This window comes from Dromiciops gliroides, chromosome 3, assembly GCF_019393635.1.
Source record: "Dromiciops gliroides isolate mDroGli1 chromosome 3, mDroGli1.pri, whole genome shotgun sequence".
NCBI lineage: Eukaryota > Metazoa > Chordata > Mammalia > Microbiotheria > Microbiotheriidae > Dromiciops > Dromiciops gliroides.
Window position 1 is genome coordinate 612,228,585 of NC_057863.1, and position 19,089 is coordinate 612,247,673.

At 46.4% G+C, this 19,089-nt stretch overlaps 1 protein-coding gene across 8 annotated transcripts in view; it reads left to right on the top strand.

Moving 5' to 3' along the window:
- The window catches only part of LOC122748565 (RAP1 GTPase activating protein), a 113,270-nt gene that overhangs the window by 56,413 nt on the left and 37,768 nt on the right, over positions 1 to 19,089 (top strand). For 6 of the 8 annotated variants that reach the window (XM_043994246.1, XM_043994247.1, XM_043994243.1 and 3 more), the window contains one exon: positions 15,166 to 15,259. The exons of 1 other annotated variant lie outside the window; for it this stretch is intronic. Coding sequence is in view for 5 of the 7 variants with exons in the window: in XM_043994243.1 (XP_043850178.1) it covers positions 15,166 to 15,259 (94 nt within the window). In the remaining 2 variants the exon portion in view is untranslated. Of the gene's footprint in view, positions 1 to 15,165; positions 15,260 to 18,212; positions 18,269 to 19,089 lie in introns of those variants that run through there. One more of the 8 variants, XM_043994245.1, reaches the window with a different exon arrangement.

Genomic DNA, 19,089 nt, shown 5'->3' on the forward strand with positions numbered 1-19,089 from the left:
ATTTTATATGCAAAGATCCTGTCTAGAGAACAAAAGAGAGAAGCTCTGTAAGGTGCTTTTCTAGCCTTAAAGCACTATATAAATGTGACATTGTTATTATGATGGTATCATGATATAACAGATAAACCAGGAAGACCTGGGCTCACACCCTCCCTCTAATATATTCTGGCTCCAGGCAGTCACTTAATGCCCCCAGACAATGCTCAGAGACTATAAATGACAGAGCAGGTACCAGTCTGTGTTGGGAGTTTCCTATAAAAACGAAATTAAAAAATCATTGTGACTCTGAGTCTCAGGAACTGATTGCTAGACATATTTCTGGAACAAGAAAACCAAGGAAGCTTCTGTCTGCTGGGGATGAGGCTTACAATAAGAGAAGATCCTTTTCTCCTTCAGTCCTAACTCTGCCATTCCAGGGAACAGGGACTCAAAGGCAAGAGAGCAGCAGGGAGAAAGTCTGATGAAGGAAAAAACAGTTGCATCATGGGGAACTAGCCCAGGTGCCTAGCTTGGTGCTCCTTTACTGGTGGGAACCCCAGTCATCCATAGCTTCAGGAGAATATTTTGCCACAGAAATGCACCAAGATAGGGGAGCAAAGAGCAGTGGACACAACCCTGAATTGTAAAGTGCTTAGCACAGTGCCTGGCACATAGTAGGTGCTTAATAAACGATTGTTCCTTTTGTTCTCCCACGAATTAGCTGTATGCACTTGAGCCCCTATCAGTCTTAATTTCCTCAACTGCAAAATGGACATGATAATCCTCAAACTACCTGTCTCACAGGATGGTTATAGGAAGACCTCTTTGTTCCTGTTAGGTTTGTTTGTTTTTGCAGGGCAGTGAGGGGTAAGTGACTTGCCCAGGGTCACATAGGTAGTAAGTGTCTGAGGTTGGATTTGAACTCAAGTCCTCCTGATTCCTGGGCCAGTGCTTTATCCACTGCACCACCTAGCTGCCCCTTGGAAGACCTCTTTGTTAACTGTAAAATGACCTACGGATATGAATTAATTCAATTTGGTAAACACTTATTAAGCACTGACTATGTACCAAACACTGTTCTAAGCTCTAGAAATACAAAAGGGCAGCTAGCTGGCACAGTGGATAGAGCACTGATCTGGAACAAGGAGGATGTGAGTTCAATTCCATTCTCAGACACTTAACACCTAACTGTGTTATTAGCTCCAATGAATCTGTGCCCCTCCCCGACCTGGGCCACTGCTACTCAACCCTACCTCCTGATTCTCAGTAGGGGTGTAAAATCCAAGTTCTGCCTCAGTACCCGCATAGACCCCTGTAGTCTCCCCCCTGCCCAGGGCTCAGCCCACTCACCAGACTGTGAACTTAGTTCCAGAGGACACTGGTGCTTCAGCTGATTCAGAGGCTCTGGGGGTCTCCTTCTCTGGTGAGGCCTTCCTGGGACTGGATCAGTGTCAGGGTGACTGTGGGGTTGGGTTCAACTCCTGTATCAGCACAGCAGCTCCCTCCTTCTGACCTTCCAAGCTGTTCTTGGTTAGAAGATGATTTCAGCACATTCTTCTGTGAGTTTTGCTGCTCCAGGCATTTTCCTATGGCGTTATTTGGATGTTTTTTGAAGCGATTGTGTCATGAGTTCGGGAGCTCCGGGAATTTTCTAAAGAGACAGATGAGGGGGGTGGCTAGGTGGTGCAGTGGATAAAACACCGGCCCTGGATTCAGGAGTACCTGAGTTCAAATCCAGCCTCAGACACTTACTAGCTGTGTGACCCTGGACAAGTCACTTAACCCCCATTGGCCCGCAAAAAAACCAAACCAAAACCAAAACCAAAACCAAAACAAAAAGAGAGAGATGAGGATACACAAGGATCTCACCAGTCAATTTGTTTTTTGTTTTTTTTTTGTTGTTGTTTCTTTACATTTATCTATACCGGCAGCTAGGTGGTGCAGTGGATAGAGCACCAGCCCTGGATTCAGGAGGTAAAAGCCTAATGGGGATTATACCAGGTACTGGGAATGCAAAGTCAAAAAGATAAATCAGCTCTGTTATCAAGGAGTTTACACTACCTTTATATGTAGCTTCTTTTGACTTACAACTTACATTTTAAAAATATGTACAGAAGGGGCAGCTAGGTGGCGTAGTGGATAATGCACCGGCCCTGGATTCAGGAGTACCTGAGTTCAAATCCAGCCTCAGACACTTGACACTTACTAGCTGTGTGACCCTGGGCAAGTCACTTAACCCCCATTGCCCCACAAAAAAAAAAAAATTTTTTTTTAAATGTACAAAAAATAGAAGCAAAGGCATGTAACAGAAAACAAATGCAAAAATATTGCAGAGTTCTTAATAGTATTAGGAATGCTAAAGCTCAGAATGAGCTGGCAGCTAGGTGTCTCAGTGGATAGAGCGCTGGGTCTGGAATCAGGAAGACCTGAGCTCAAATCCAGCCTCAGTTACTTATTAACTATGTCACCCATTACTAGCTGTGTGACCCTGGGCAAGTCACTTAACCCTCATTTCCCCGCAGAAAACCCCCAACAACAACAACAACAAAACTATGTCACCCTGAGCAGGTCACTTAACCTCTGTTTGCCTCAATCCACTGGAGAAGGAATTGATGGCAAACCAATCCAGTATCCTTGCCACTCTGGACAGTATTGGTGTGCTGCAGTCCACAGGGTCACGAACTGTCAGACACAAATGAAAAACAATCAAGTGAGAAATATTTGTTAAGCACCTATTGTATTCCACGTAAGATGCTGGTTGCTGGAGATACGAACACAGAGAATGAAATAATCCCTAGCTGAGATTCTAATGGGGGAGACAACAAGCAGATATATAATTATAAAGTAGTGAGCGAGAGGGGATCAGGAAAAGCTTCATGGGGTATCAGGGGGTACTAGAGGAAAGGAGTACTAGAGCTGTGACTTGATGGAAGAGAAGAATTCTTTTTTGTTGTTGTTGTTTTTTGTTTTTTTGCAGGGCAATGGAGGTTAAGTGACTTGCCCAGGGTCACACAGCTAGTAAGTGTCAAGTGTCTGAGGTCAAATTTGAACTCAGGTACTCCTGAATCCAGAGCTGGTGCTTTATCCACTGCTCCACCTAGCCGCCTCCTGAAGAGAAGGATTCTTTGAGGCAGAAGCAAGGTGGGGAATGCCTTCTAGGCGTGGCTGGGGGTGGGGGTTGCTAGAGCAAAGACACAGAACTGAGAGAGAGCAGGTCAGTTTGTTTGGAACACAAAGGTTGTTAGTAATGTGCAATGAGCCTGGGAAGATAAGTGGGGCCAAAGGGCTTTCAAAGCTCAACAGAAGAGATGGTGTTGGATTTTGGAGGCAATAGGGAGGCACTGGAGCTGGTAGATTTGGGGAGTGAGATGGTCAGATATGTGTCTAAACCATGTCCCAGAGCCCATTGGTATGGGTTCTCTTCTCATTGGTGGAGATGAAGCCCCCAAGGCTGTGTGAAGGGTGGAACTGGGTTGGGGAAAGAAGGAGAGGAGAGATTCAGGCTCTTCATTCTCTTTATTATCTAAAGGCTCTCCAGTCTCTCCTGGTGCTTCTAGTTTCCAGTTTTGAGATAGAGAATGGATGACGCCAACTCCCCTTCAGGTTGTCAAAGGGAGATGACTCTGGGAAGAAGCTGACATGAGGGAGCAGCTAGGTGGCACAGTGGATAAAGCACCTGCCCTGGATTCAGGAGGACCTGAGTTCAAATATGACCTCAGACACTTGACACTTACTAGCTGTGTGACCCTGGGCAAGTCACTTAACCCCCATTGCCCTGCAAAAAAAAAAAAAAAAAAAGGAAAAGAAAAAAGGTGACATGAGAGCAGCTGGCAGACTCCCCAGTGTCTCTATCCCCAGCTTATAACACTAGAGACTTCTGGGAATTTCCTGCTATGGTTGAGATCTGGGACTCTCTTGGTTGAACTGAGTTACTTCATTCCCAGTGGGCCAGCTCTTTCGCTCTGTATTGTCTGGTATATATTGGCCTATATACACTTCCTCTGATCTCCGTTTTGCTATCAACTTGGATAAACTTTTTTGTTTGTTTCGTGTTTTTTTTCCCATTTGCCATAAGTGTTCTCACTGTAGAAATAGTATTAGGTGAGAAGAGAATCAAGTCTTGGAGATTTAAAGCTTTGGGTCCTCATTAATGAATAGTGATCAGAAGTTTAGCTTGAACCTGAAAACTACAACCCCTAAACTAACAATTTTTAAGGGAGCAGATAGATATAAATCTAGCCAGGTACTGCCTTTTTCTCAGGAGAGCTGAATGGTTGTCCTCTTCCCTCTACCTACTACTTCCCCTCCTGGCAGGAATTAAAATCTCCCTTGGATAAGGGTGAGGAGAGAAGAGGTGAGAAATGTCTCTCATTGTCTCCCTGTGAGCTTCCCTCTCCCCCGGCCCCGGTTACATACACGTGGGATACAGCCTTCTCTACATGAACATGAGAAAAGTCATTCTGGCAGCTCTGTGGAAAAGGAACCGAAGTAGAAAAAGTAGAGAAGTAGAGAAACTACTTCAGAGGCTAAGAACAACCAACAACAGAAAGGATTTTTTTGGCTATAATGTGGAAAAAAAGGAGAATCAAGGAAAGGATGGAACTGGTGCTTGGGGTGGATGGGATGATGACAACTGAGAGAGAACGAGAATAGTCGCTCTGTTCTTATTTCCTTTCCATTCTCTTTGCCAAGGAAAATGACTTTTAGACTGGAAAGGATAGAACAAATGGCCAACATAAGTTAGCCCTTAAAAAAATTAAGAAGATTGTTAGAGAAGCCCTAGTCACCCTTCACGAATTTAGGTCTTTGAGCCAAATGAACTCTATCCCTAGTCCTGAAAGATATGATTGATGCACCACTCTCAAGAGGAGAACTCCTGCAGCATCAGAGGAAGGTGAATGTCCTGATTTTCAGAAACAGGAAGAGAATGGAGTCTACCAACCATGGTCCAGTGAGCCTGACTTCAGTTCCTGACCAAATTCTAGAACATATTAGTCATTTAAGCTCCTGATGCCCCCAGCTAACTCTCTCTCTTTTTTTTTTTTTTGGTGAGGCAATTGGGGTTAAGTGACTTGCCCAGGGTCACACAGCTAGTAAGTATGTAAAGTGTTTGAGGCCGGATTTGAACTTAGGTCCTCCTGAATCCAGGGCCGGTGCTCTATCCACTGCGCCACCTAGCTGCCCCATTCCCAGCTAACTCTCTAAGTAAGACTGGAAGGAACAGATGAGTTGATGATCCGCACTGGGGGAAGGTTCCCAAAGTGGAAATTCCCCACACATTGATGAAGTTACAGACCCTTCAAAAACAGTAGTAAAGGTAGGCTAGCAAATAGTTTTTTGGGGGGCGGGCGGAAAGCAGGGATTCTAAAGAGCCAGCTTGGCTTCATCAACAACAGGTCATTCCAGACCAACCTTATTTCCTTTGTTGACCTGGTTACTGAACTGGTAGATCAGGGGAATGTTGAACACAGAATTTACCGCAATTTCTGCAGAGCATAAAGTCTCTCATGCTATTCTTGTGAGACAGGTGGAGAGATGAGGAGGTTTGGCACTGGTTCAGTGACCAGGGGTCAGGAGGGATCGCTTGCTTCCAGGTCATCATGGAACGAGGTTTCCAGGGGAGCCAGGGATCCCAAGGAACTGGGCTTGGCCCTGGGCCATTGAACATTTTCTGTCAGTGACTTAGATAAAGGCACAGATGGCTTGTTGATCTAATTGACAAATGATACAAAGCTGGGAGGGCTGTTTAATACCCTGGATGACAGAATCAAGATCTAAAATGATCTTGACAGGCTAGAGCATGGGGTCAAATTTCAAAGAATGAAATTTCATAGGGATAAATATAAAATCCTCCCTTCAGATTTTTTTTTTTTAAATCAGCTTCACAAGGACAAGATGTGGGAGGCACAGCTAGACTGCGGCTCTTCTGAAAAAGATCTGCAGGTTTTAGTGGACTGCAAACTCAATTATTTTTTTTCAACAGTGTGATATGACAACCCAGAAAACTAATAAAGTTGGGGACAAGCGTTTATCAAGTATCTACTGTAGCACTTTATAAATATTATCTGATTTGATCCTTACGACCAGCCTGTGAAATAGGTGTTATTATCATTCCCATTTTGCATTTGAGGAAACTGAGGCATGTCCCCAGGGGCATACAGCTGGTAAGTGTTAGAGGCTGGATTTGAACTCAGGCCTTCCTGACTCCAGGTTCTGTACTCTATCCACTGTGCTACCTAGCTGCTTGCCTTAGAAGGGCATAGTGCCCAGAGCTAAGGCGGGGCAGTGATAGTTCCACTGACCTTTGCCCTGCTCATACCACAGCTGAAGTATTGTGCTCAGTTCTGGCCTCCACACTTTAAGAAAGATATTGATTGGGGCGGCTAGGTGGCGCAGTGGATTAAGCACTGGCCCTGGATTCAGGAGGACCCGAGTTCAAATTCGGCCTCAGACACTTGACACTTGCTAGCTGTGTGACCCTGGCCAAGTCACTTAATCCCCATTGCCCTGCAAAAAAACAAAACAAAAAACAAAACAAAAAAACAAGAAAGATATTGATTGGGGCAGCTAGGTGGTGCAGTGGATAGAGCATGGGCCTTGGAGTCAGGAGGACCTGAGTTCAAATCCGGCCTCAGACACTTGACACTTACTAGCTGTGTGACCATGGCCAAGTCACTTAACCCCAATTGCCTTTTATTAAACATTATTTTTTTTCCTAATCACAAAAGCATTTATTTATTTGTTTGTTTATTATGCTGCCAGGCACTGTGCATTTTACAAACTGATTTGATCTTTCCAACACCCCTGTGAGGTAGGTGGTTATTATCCCCATTTTACAGATGAGGGAACTGAGGCTGAGGGAGGATAAGTAAATAGCACAGGGTCATTATTATTATTATTATTATTGCATTTATTAAGCACTTTCTGCCTATCAGGCTCTGTGCAAAGCACTTTAACAAGCCTTTCAAGGGCTGGCTATTTGAGGAGGGATTTAATTTGCTCTGTGTGGCCCCAGAGAACAGATCCAGGCAGAAGCTGCAAAGAGTCGTCTCAACACAAGAAAGGACTTCTTAATGATTAGGGCTGCTTGGAGAGGTGAGCAGTTCTACTTCAGCGGGGGCCTTTAAGCAGCCTGGATATCCCCGTGTTGTAGTGGGGATTCCAAGGCAGGGACGGGTCAGCCCACCGAGGGCCCTTCCAATTCCGAGATTTCATGGTTCTGTGAAACAGAGGCCCAGACAGGGAAACAACTTCTCCTTCAAGTGGAAAAGTCACTGGATCTGAATCCAGTTATTTACTCTCTATCTTACAGCCAGCCCTGAGACTGTTTCCACTCCCTCTTGCCAAAGGCAGTTAACTATACTAGAGGGCTGGGGCATTCTTTCCCCTTTTTTCTGGAACCTCTTCATCTCCCCGGGCTTTAGAAGTGTGGACCTGGAAGGGGTCTCAAAGGCCCTATAATACGACCCCGCCTTTTAAAAAATGACGGGCCTAATGGGTGAAGAAGTGACTTGTTCCAAGTAAGTCAGCGGAGGAGTCAGGACTGGAATTCGGCTCTCTTGACTTCTGTCTCAGAGCTCTTCCCCCTGAGTTTACCTGATGAACCTGATGAACTTCGTTTGAGGTGAGGTGAATGGTCCCTGCCCTGCCTTTCTCACTGGCTTCGAGTAGGCTTGGCAAAGAGCAAGGCCCCGGGAGGCATTATCGCGATGGCTGTCACTGTTATCTCGGATTCTGAGATAGGAGGAGAGGGAAGGGGCAGAAGGATTGGTGCCAGGAACCACGAACCGCCACCATCCACTCTACTTCCCATTCCAGTTCCGTCCTGTTGTCTGGTCTGGGAATGTGGGTGACATCTAGACAGCCCCTTCTCCCTGTCCCTGAACTACCTCTCCCTGCCCTTGGGCAAGGTGAGAACTGAAGGCCTGGGACAGTTGCCAAGTGATCAGCCTGGGAAGCAGGGACCGAAGGTGACCTGGGAACAGGGCTTTGTGGGGAGTCACAGCTTCAGTAGGAGGAAGTGTTTATACTTTAATGCCCAGCTCACACAATGCCTCCCGGAGGAAGCCTTGCCTGATCCCTCTGGGACTTCGCATCAACCTCTGTTCTGTCCCTTTCTGATGCATTGATCAGGTACTGTTGTATGTTAGTGTCATGGCCCAGTCTTAACTAAACTGTGTATCTTCCTCACTGTGTCTAGAACAGTGTTCTGCATACAGATGGTGTTTAATAAGTGCTTGCGGGGGCAGCTAGGTGGCGCAGTGGATAAAGCACTGGCCCTGGATTCAGGAGGACCTGAGTTCAAATCCAGCCTCAGACACTTGACACTAGCTGTGTGACCCTGGGCAAGTCACTTAACCCCTATTGCCCTGCCAAAAAAAAAAATAATAAAAAGTGTAGTAAGGGATTTAAAAAAAAACAAAAAGTGCTTGCTAAGGGGGCAGCTAGGTGGTGCAGTGAATAGAGCACCAGCCCTGGATTCAGGAGGACCTGAGTTCAAATTTGGCTTCAGATCCTTGACACTTAACTAGCTGTATGACCCTGGGCAAGTCACTTAACCCCAATTGCCTCACCAAAAAACCAAAAAACCAAAACAAATAAGTGCTTGCTAAATGAATGAATTCAGGTCAGACAGGAACACAGGGAAAGACTCCAAAAGAGGCACCATTCTGGGTCCTGACTCATTTATTCATCATTCAGTGCTCATTGAATACCTATTATTTGCAAACCTTCTACTTGGGCTACTTAGAGAAGATAGCCCACTCCAGATGATTCACCAAGCACTTGGCCACTTTATTATTTTTTAATTTTAAAATTATTATTATTATTATTTTTTTTTTTTTTGCAGGGCAATGAGGGTTAAGTGACTTGCTCAGGGCCACACAGCTAGTAAGTGTCAAGTGTCTGAGGCTGGATTTGAACTCAAGTCCTCCTGAATCCAGGGCCAGTGCTTTATCCACTGCGCCACCTAGCTGCCCCCACTTGGCCACTTTAGAGCCCATTTCCATCTGTGGTCCTGAGATCCACCCCTGCTTTGGGCTAACTCTCCTTCCATTGGTCCCATCAGAGAAGGGGGCCTGGAATGGGGAAGATTTGAGTTTGAACTCTGATTCTGCCACTTATTTTAGGCAAGTTGTTTCATCACCTGTTTCCTCCTTGTGAAATAAGGGGGGTAGACTAGATGACTGCTGAGGTCCTTTCCCATTCTAAATCCATGATCCTTAGAGAATTTGAGCACATTATGCCGTGAATCTGGAGCAACGGAATTAGGAAGGTAAATCTAGCCAGAGAAACAAAAACATTTGTTTTTTTTAGAGGTGAGGGAAGGGATGGATAGATTGGGTGGTGAGAGAGGAGAGAGAGAGAAAGAGAAGAATGGCTTAGAGAGGGATGAAGAGTTTCTGGGAGAGAGGGGAGCAAGTTGGTGAGAGGAGAGGTCAGGAAAGGGATGAAGAAATTGAGAAGGGATGGAGAGGTCAGGGAAAGGGATGTCAAAGTTGGGGGAGGGATGGACAGAGTGGGAAGGGAGGTCAAACTTAAGGGAGAGATGACGATATTGGTGACTAATGGAGAGATTGGGGGGAACAATGAAAAGATCTAAGGACAATAGCCCAAGCTAGGGGAAGAAATTCAGTTTGGGAGACAGACTGAGGACAGGAAGATTGGGAGAGAGACAAACAGATTAAGGAGGGAGGATTCAGAATTTGAGGAAGGGATAAGAATGTTGGGTGAGTGATGAAAAGGTTGGGGGAGGGATGGAGAAGTTGAATGAAGGAAGGAAAGTTAGAGACAAGGAAGGGGAATTGGAAAGGGGAGTAGGAAAGGTTGAGGGAGGGGAGGAGAGGTTGTAAGATGATAGATCTACAGCTGGAAGGACCCCCAGGGTCTGAATTCCTTGTTTTACAGATGAGAAAACTGAAGCCCAGGAGGGATGTGACTCACCCAATGTCACACATGTAGTAAGTTCCAAGGGTAGGATTTGAATGCAGGTCCTCTGACTAAATCCAGTGCTCTTTCCACTGTACCATGCTGAGAGGAGGAAGGGGAGTTTGGGGGAAGGAGGATGGAGAAGGTGAGGCAGGAATAGATCATTCTGAGGTTGGGTGAGACCTTGAGGGTGAGGGGGAATAAAGAAGTTGGTCTGCCCCCAGGGCCTCTTGCCTCAGCCTAGCTCTTCTGGGCTTGGCCTCTGTCACAAGAGAAAGCAACCTCAGACCAGGGGTCCCTCCTCACTTCCCCTATCACACAAATGCTTAAGCCAGGCGGTTTCTGGATGCCAGCAAAGCCTCCGCCCCCTCCCAGAGGCACAGAACCTCCAAAGCCAGATGGGAGTTCAAGGTAAACATCAATTCTTCCAGAATCCTCTTTTAAATCCCCAACACTGGAATGTGAATGAACTCATCCGACTTCTGCCCAGGCAGCCTGAGAGCATCCGAGAGCTTGAGAGAAGGAGTGCAGAAAAGGGAGAAGTTGATGTGTATGATGAAAAGAGCACTGGCCCAGAGGTCGCCACCATAGCTGACCATGACTTTGGGCAAGTCACTGCCATTTGCTGGGTAGCATGTAAAATGAAGGAACTGGGTTAAATGTATGTTTCAAGGGCTTTCCCAGCCCTGACATCCTGGGTCCTAAGGGCCCTCCCAGCTCTGACATCCTGGGTTCTAAGGGCTCTCCCAGCTCTGACATTCTGTGTTCTAAGTGTCCTCCCAGCTTTGACATTCCATGTTCTTTGGACCCTTTCGGTGCTAACATTCTGTATTCTAGATTCTCCTGCCTCTAATATTCTTTTTTCCCCTGCCTGAGACACAGTCTTTCGGCAGGTAATTTAAACTCTGAGCCTCAGTTTCCTCTTCCATAAAATGAGGATAATAATAGTACCCAGGCCTCACAGGATTATCATGAGAAGCAAATAAGATAATGTGTGTAAAGTTATTTGTACTTTACTCAGAGCATCATATAAGTATATAGAAATATCACCTGTTATTTTTATTGACTGTGAAAACAATTAATAATTGATAACATCTCAGCTCTAACATTCTCTGTTCTAAAAGAGTGATGGGGGGCAGCTAGGTGGCGCAGTGGATGGAGCACTGGCCCTGGAGTCAGGAGTACCTGAGTTCAAGTCCAGCCTCAGACACTTAACACTTACTAGTTGTGTGACCCTGGGCAAGTCACTTAACCCCAATTGCCTCACTTAAAAAAAAAAAGTGATGGGGGCAGCTAGGTGGCACAGTGAATAGAGCACCAGCCTTGGATTCAGGAGGATCTGAGTTCAAATCTGGCCTCAGACCCTTGACGCTTACTAGCTGTATGACCCTGGGCAAGTCACTTAACCCCAATTGCCTCACTAAAAAAAAAATAATAATAAATAAGAGTGATGGATTTGAATTCCAGAATCCTGGATCTAATTATCCTAGGTTTCAGATCTTGCCTCCAACATTTAACTAATTGTGTGACCATAGGCAGGCCGCTTAACCTCCCTAAGCCTCAGTTTCCCCATCTCTACAATGGGTCTAATAAACAGATGGTCCCAATCTCACAGGGTTGAGATAATGGGTGTAAGGCTCTTTTTAAACTTTAAGGCAGAACATATACATACTAGTGACAATAATGTCCTGAGGCCCTTCTCACTCTACTAGTCAATCTCTGAAACTTTGACTTTACTGTTTTGCTCCTGGGTGGTCCTGCCTGGGTGAGGATGTGACGCTTCCTGAGCGGCTGCTCTCTGGGAGGCCAGGGTGGAGATGCTTTGGAGTCTTTTTCCTTGAGCACCTGGGTTTCTGCTCCCCCCCCCCATATTAGGCTGGGGTCCCTGGCAGCCCCCTCCTAGGCTCAGGGTGTGGAGAGTCTTCAGCTGCCCAGAACGGGATTGTGACTCAGGTTGGAGCTGGGGAGGCTACGCCCACTCCTGACTCACTATCAGCTGGGCGGGTGAAGCCACGGCATTCTCCTTGGGGCAGGGAGGACATCCCGCACACCCAGCTGGCCTGGCCCCGGGTCTTACTTCACAGTGTCCAGGAAGTCCTCCAGTCCCTACACTGAGTGGCTATTTAGGAAGAATGTTATCTGAGAGGCAGGAGGAATCCCCCACCCTCACCCAAAACCCTCCTGGGAGCCCTCTAAGTCCCAACACTTCCTCCTCCCTGGAAAGGCAAGCTTCCTTGCCTTCCCCTGCCAATTAAACATCTCTGGGGTTAGATCCTAGGCCTTGCCCAGTTGCTCACTAAAGCCGGAGGGTTGTATCTGTGTCTGAGCCTTGAAGTGCAGGGAAAAGGAAAGAACATGGTGGGACTGAGTATGGAGGTCAGCAAGATCTGTCCCAGTCAAGGCAATTTGCCCTGAGCCTCCATCCCCCTCTTGATTCTCCTCGACCTCTCTTTCCCTCTCCTTAAGTACTTTTTTAGATTTAGAGCTAAATTTAGATTTTAGTATTTAGATTTTGAGATCATCTAGTATTTTTTCCTCATTTTACAAATGAGGAAACTGGTTAAGTGACTTGCCCAAAGTCATGTAGATAAGTAGCAGATTTGAACCCAGGTCTTCTGACTCAAAAATTTTATCAATGACTTGGATGAAGTACCAAAGTTTGCAGATGTCACAAAGCTGGTGTGGGGGGAGGGGTAGACAACACACTGGATGCCAGAGTGAGCATCCAAAAAATTTGGCCGGGCTAGGGTACTGGGCAGAGTCTAATAAGATGAACTTCATCTTATTCGTGTAAAAGCATAAGTGTAAAGTCTTCCAGTTAGGTTAAAAAGATCAGTTTCACAAGAGGCGACCAAGTGGCAGAGTTGATATGGTATTGAACCTCAAGTCAGGAAGATGTGAGTTCAAATCCTGACTCAGACACTAATTAGCTGTGTGACCCTAGGTGAGAGACTTAACGTGCTTCAATTTCCTTCTCTGTAAAATGAGGATTATAACAACTACTTCCCGGGGTTGTTGTGTGAGGATCAAATGAGATAACACATATGCAACACTTTGCAAGCCTTTAAGTCATGTGTCAATGGCCGCTATTATTATCATGGGGGAGTATGGTTGGATAGAGTTCTGGAAGAAAATCTGGGGGTTCTGGTGGACCACAAGCTCAGTGTGTCAGCAGTTTGACAAGCTAGCCAAAAAAGGCCAGCGAAGTCTCTGGCTCTTAAGAGTAGCATTCCTTCCAGGAAAAAGAAAGTGACTGAGATCAGCTGAAGGAACTGGGGAGATTTATCCTGGAGAAGAGAAGAATGGGGACAGGGCCAAGGGGGTTAGATAGAAGAGGGATTAGGCCTGTTCTGTTTAGCGCCTGAGGGCGGTGTCAGTCACAGAGGGTGGCAGCTGAAAAATATTGTACTTGGCCTTGATGGCAGGAAAACCTTAGAAGCCCTGGGAGCTGTCCCCAGGTGGAATGGGAGGCCTCCTGGGGGAGTGTCACCTCGCTCCTCGCGGGTTTTGCTCGATGACAACTTCTCAAGTTGATTCTAGTTGGGATCCCTTTGGTATGTGAGTTGGAGTGGATGACCACTGAGGTCCTTTCCAACATGGCTGGCGGAGCAAGTCCTGGGCCTGCAGAATCAAGTGCCGGCTAACACTGATGACCAATTAATCAGTGAACAAAGGCGGTCCAGGTCCTCAAGGGACTCACGATCTAATGGGGGAGGAAGCACACACACACATACACAAAGCAAGCTATGTTGCCTGTATCTGAGGCCCTTGTGGTAAGAGGTTCTTGGGATCCCCAACTGCAGGTTCTGATCCGTGGCCACTGCCCTCCTTCCTTCCCTCATTTCCAGGATGTATTCTTGGTCCTCCTCCTGTCTCTTTTTTTTTTTTTTGATGGGGCAATTGGAGTTAAGTGCCTTTTTCCTGCCTTGCCCAGGGTCACACAACTAGTAAGTGTTAAGTGTCTGAGGCCGGATTTGAACTCAGGTCTTCCTGACTCCAGGGCCAGTGCTTTATCCATTGCGCCACCTAGCTGCCCCGCCTCCTATCTCTCTTACTGGTCTGTCTTTGTCTCCTTTGCTGACTTCTTCCCAGTGCTCTAGCATCCATCCCTCCCCCCCTTGGCCCCAAGGAGGTCTTCCCTTCAGCCCTTTTCCTTGGTATTCCAATCTGCTTCCACAGCCTTCACCCCCATCTTTATTTCTAGCCCTGGCCTTACTTTGGAGCCCCAGCCCCACATCCCCAGGTGTTTGGGGGATCTCTTCACCCCAGTTTCCCAAAGGCTTCTCAAACAATAGATCCAAGCCTGAACTCGGTATCTTCTTTTCTTGAAGCTACCCATCCCTCCAATGTGACCGCTTCTGTCCATGAGGCCCCCATGCACCTGATCTTCCCTGTCCAAGACCTTTGGGTGGCCTCGGTTCTTCCCCCTCCTTCAATCCTCCTATCTAATCAGTGATTTTAACGGCAGCCTTCCTCTCTATTCCAACTGCTACTATAGCCCCCCCCCCCCATTCAGAGCCCCCCCGCCCACCTGAACTATTGTAATAGTCTCCTAACAAGTCTTTCCCCTTCATCTTGTGCACTGTCCATGGGGACCATGTAGATAGGCGTGAACAGAGAACAAAACCAGCATGCTGGGAAGACTCCATCAGTGGCCAAGCATTGTGGGGGGACTTTGGGTCCTGAAGCCTTTCGCTTTTTCCCCTTCTATTCACAGGACATCAGGGGCCTTGAATGAATTTGGCCTTAAACCTTACAGATATCTTCATCTTGGTGGTGCAGTGGCTAGAGCACCTGGCTTGGAGCCAGAAGACCTGAGTTCAAATCCAATCTCTGACACTTACTAGTTGTGTAAACCTGGGCAAATCATTAAAGCTCTGTCTCAGTTTTCTCATCTGTAAAATGGGGATGATTAGACTTAATTCCTAGAAGGTTGTTGTGAGGATCAAATGAGATCATAAAGTGCTTACCAGGGTGTCTGGAGCATCCCAAGTGCTGGGTAAGTGTTAGCTATTCTTTTTCTTTCTTTCTTTTTTTTTTAGTGAGGCAATGGGGATTAAGTGACTTGCCCAGGGTCACACAGCTAGTAAGTGTTAAGTGTCTGAGGCCAGATTTGAACTCAGGTCCTCCTGACTCCAGGGCTGGTGCTCTATCCACTGTGCCACCTAGCTGCCCCAGTATTAGCTATTCTTATTCTTCTGAATCTTCCTTTCATTCTCCTCTGCTTGGGGCTTACCTCTTGTTTCCTTTCTCTTACAGGAGGAGTGATGGGCAGAGCCAGCCCTTCCCGCATGTATTAGACCTGCCCCGAGTGGACTCTGCCCCTCCCCACACAGCTTCCCTCTATCCCAAGGTAAGGTGATCTTTCCTCCCCCATCTTCAGGAATCCCTTCAGTGAAAAGGTTGTGGAGTGGGAAGGAAGGAGGAAATGGGGTGAGCAATGATTGGATGAGCTTGGCCTGGGTTTCTCACAACCCCAGGGAATGGGCTTAGTGTCAAGGCATTCGAGTCAGGGGATCTTGGTTTGAATTCTGGCTCTGTCATGTACTAGCTGGGTAATGCTGGGCAAGTGCCTTCCCTCTGAAGGCCAGTTTCTTTATCTGTAAAGTGACAATGATAGGATTGGGTTATGTGCCCTTTGAAGTTCCTTCTGACTCTAGATCTATGACCCTATGACCTCTCTGAGCCTCAGTTTCTTTATCTTTAAAATGGGGATGATAAGATTTATATTGCCTACCTCCCCACGTTTTAATTTTTTCCCTGAAGTGCTAATGAAGAGGGCTCAATCATTATAGTGTTATCATCATCATCGTTACCATTATGACCATCATCTTTCACCATGACCAGTCTCCTTGTGTTTGTCAGTGTGGCACCAAAGAGGGGTGGTGCAATGGTTAGAGTGCTGGGCCTGAAGTCAGGAAGACCTGAGTTCAAATCCAGCTTCAGATATTTCCTGGCTGTGTTACCCTGGGCAAGTTATTTGACCTCTGTTTGCTTCAGCTTCCTCAACTATAAAATGGAAATTATAATAACACCTTGCAGGTTTATGAGAATCAAAGGAGATATTTGTAACAAATGCTTGGCACAATGCCTGGTATATAGCAGGTGCAAATAAATGCTATTTCCCTTCTTCTCCTTGGGTCCCTCCCAGCTCTGACATTCTGGGTTCTAAGGGCCCTCTTAGCCCTGACATCCTGTGTTCTAAGGGCCCTCCCAGCTCTGACATTCTGGGTTCTAAGGGCCCTCAGCTCTGACAGCCTGTGTTCTAAGACCCTCCCAGCTCTGACATTCTGGGTTCTAAGGTTCCTCCCAGCTTTAACATTCTGTTTTAGAGCTCTTCTACCCCTGGCTTCCAATGAGCCTAAGAGGTTGGAGTCAAGGTAGCCTTTCTCTGACAATCACCCAGGCCAGCCTGTGGAGCATTTTCTTTTCTTTTTCTTTTTTCTTTTTCTTTTTTTTTAGCAACAAACATTTATTTTATTTTTCCAGTTACGTGTAAGGGTAGTTTTCAACATTCATTTTCATAAGATTTAGAGTTCCAAATTTTTCTCCCTCCCTCCCTCCCTTTCCTCCCCCCTCCACAAGATCACAACCAGGTTATATACGTACAATCCTCAAGTCTTCTTTTTATCAGTTCTTTCTATGGGGGTGCATCGTAAGCTTCCTCATTAGTTCTTTGGAATTGTCTTGGATCATTGCATTGCTGAGAGTAATTAAGTCATTCACAATTGCTCATTGAACAATACTGCTGTCACTATGCACAATGTCCTCTCAGCTCTGCTCACTTCACTATACATCGATGTTCATTAGTCTTTCCAGGTTTTGGGAGGATCATACTGTTTGTCATTTCCTGTAGCACAAGACCATTCCACTGCAATCATATAGCACAGCTTTTTCAATCATTCCTCAATTGATAGACATTCCCTTGATTCTCAATTCTTAGCCTCCACCAAGAGTTGCTATAAATATTTTTTGTACAATTTTTCCCCTTTTCTCTTTTTCATGATTACTATTGTTAACTGTTCCCCTTCCATCCTATTCCCTTCCCCATGGTATTTATTCTATTATCCATATTCTTTTATCCTATCCCTCTTCAAAAGGGATTTGCTTCTGTCTGTCCCCTCCCCTACTCTGCCCCTTCCCCTCCTATTTTTCTGCAGGGTTAGAGAGATTACTCCACCCAAGTGAGTGTGTACATTATTCCCTCCTTGAGCCAATTCTAATGAGATTGAGGTCTTTGAGCCAATTTTAATGAGAGTTAGGCTCATTTACTGCCCTGATTAAATAGATTACTCTCTGGAGCATTTTCTTGTGGAGCATTCTCCCTCCTCTGGACTAGTGCCAGCCTGGGATCTCTGCCCCGGTGATGGGAACTCAGCCCTGTCCAGGGGGGGAGAGTTTTGAGTGCCCCAGAGCAGGGAGCTGGAAAGAATCCTCTCCCTGCCAGGCCATGCAGTCTTAGGCTCTATGCAAAGCGCGTGATCCAGCATTCTTCTCCACCATACTGGTCCTGGGGATGTGATAGGGGGGCCTGGTCTACTCAGTGACTTCTGAAATGGCCTCAGCTGCAGCCACCTGCTGGAGCTGCTAGGTCTGGCCTCTGGCTCCAGGCTCTGCCTGGTGTGGGCAGGCTCAGGTGAACAGCCAGGTGTTTGCAGCACATATTGGGCCCAGAGCAAGGGAAAATGCCAAGGCCATTGACCTGATTGAGCCTTGGATCTTGGCAGAGGCAGCTTTGCCTCCCCTGTCCCAGCTGTTCCCTCTGCAAGGAGGAAAGGAAAGAATAACCACCCGGTTCCCAGATGCACGCAGCCGTCAGGAATCCTCCCAATCCTTGTGCGTTTGGGGTTTTCTTTGGCCTTTCTTTGTATTCTCAATGCTTTGGTAATACCTGGTACATAGTAGGCACTTAATAATTGCTTGTTGGAAGTGGTGGCCGGTAATCTCTGCTGTATAGGAGGCTGAGGCTTGTGTCCAGGAATTCTGAGCCATAATAGGGCTAAAGAAGGGTGTTCACATTAGGTCTGGCACTAATGTGATGAACCCCCATGAGTGGCAGGCTACCAAGCTGCTGAGGAGGGATGGACCAGCCCAGAACTGAAAAAGAGCAGGTTAAAGCTTCCCTGACCATCAGTGGTGTGGGATCAGTCACTGAGTAGCCAATAGACTTCCAGCCTCGGTGATATGAGGGGATCCAGCCTCAATAAAACAAAACCAAAAAACCCCCCAAAGTTAAAATTTAAAAAGCAAATAATTGAAAACAAAAAACAAAAATAAGGAAAATGCTTATTGACTTGTCCCGACAGATCATATGACCTGGCTTCTCTTCTGGCCTCTGTCACCTACTCATTGTGTGATCTTGGTGAGTTCTTTTCTCTATCAGGGTCTCAGTTTATCCATCTAGGAAATGGGAGAAGATTCCCTCATCTGCCCCCCATCCACACATGGCTTCAGGGGGACCAAATGAGAGAATACATGGGAAGGTCAGAGGGTCAGTGATTGTTGTCAGCGTGTTTCTAGTGCCTTTTGGGAGGAGAGGCTGAGTCCATGAGCCCTGGGGGAGTGCACACACACATCTGCCTGCATGCATATCCATGTAGCCTTATGGACACAAACATCCCTGTATACTTGTGCACCTGCATACCTACCAGCTCATGAATGTGTGTACGCATCCAAATGTATAACACACATACAATTAGTCAGCTAACAAGCACAGGGGGGATGGGAGAGACCAGGAAAGACCTCTGGCAGAAGGTGGAATTTGAGTTTAATCATAAAGGAAGTCAGGGAATCCAGAAGGCAGAAATAAGGAGCAAACAGGTACACACAGAGTTAAATATACTCTCATACAAGGCACATGCTCCTTATATGAAATATGGATTTGCCTTGGGTTTCTTTTCCATGTGTTTTCATACATTTGTGTTATCTTCCCCATTAGAATTTAAGCTTCCTGAGGGCAGGGACTGTTTAATTCATGTCTTTGTATCCCCAGGCCCTAGCATGTGCTTGGCACGTAGTAGGTGCTTGGTAAAAGGTTTTTTATTGTTTATGTGTGCATATACGCATAATACAATACAAATGTGTGTTTACACACATCACATACATGAAGCACGTGCATAGGTTCACACGGACATATAAACACAGGCCATCATGTGCTACAAGTGCATACATGTGCATCTACAC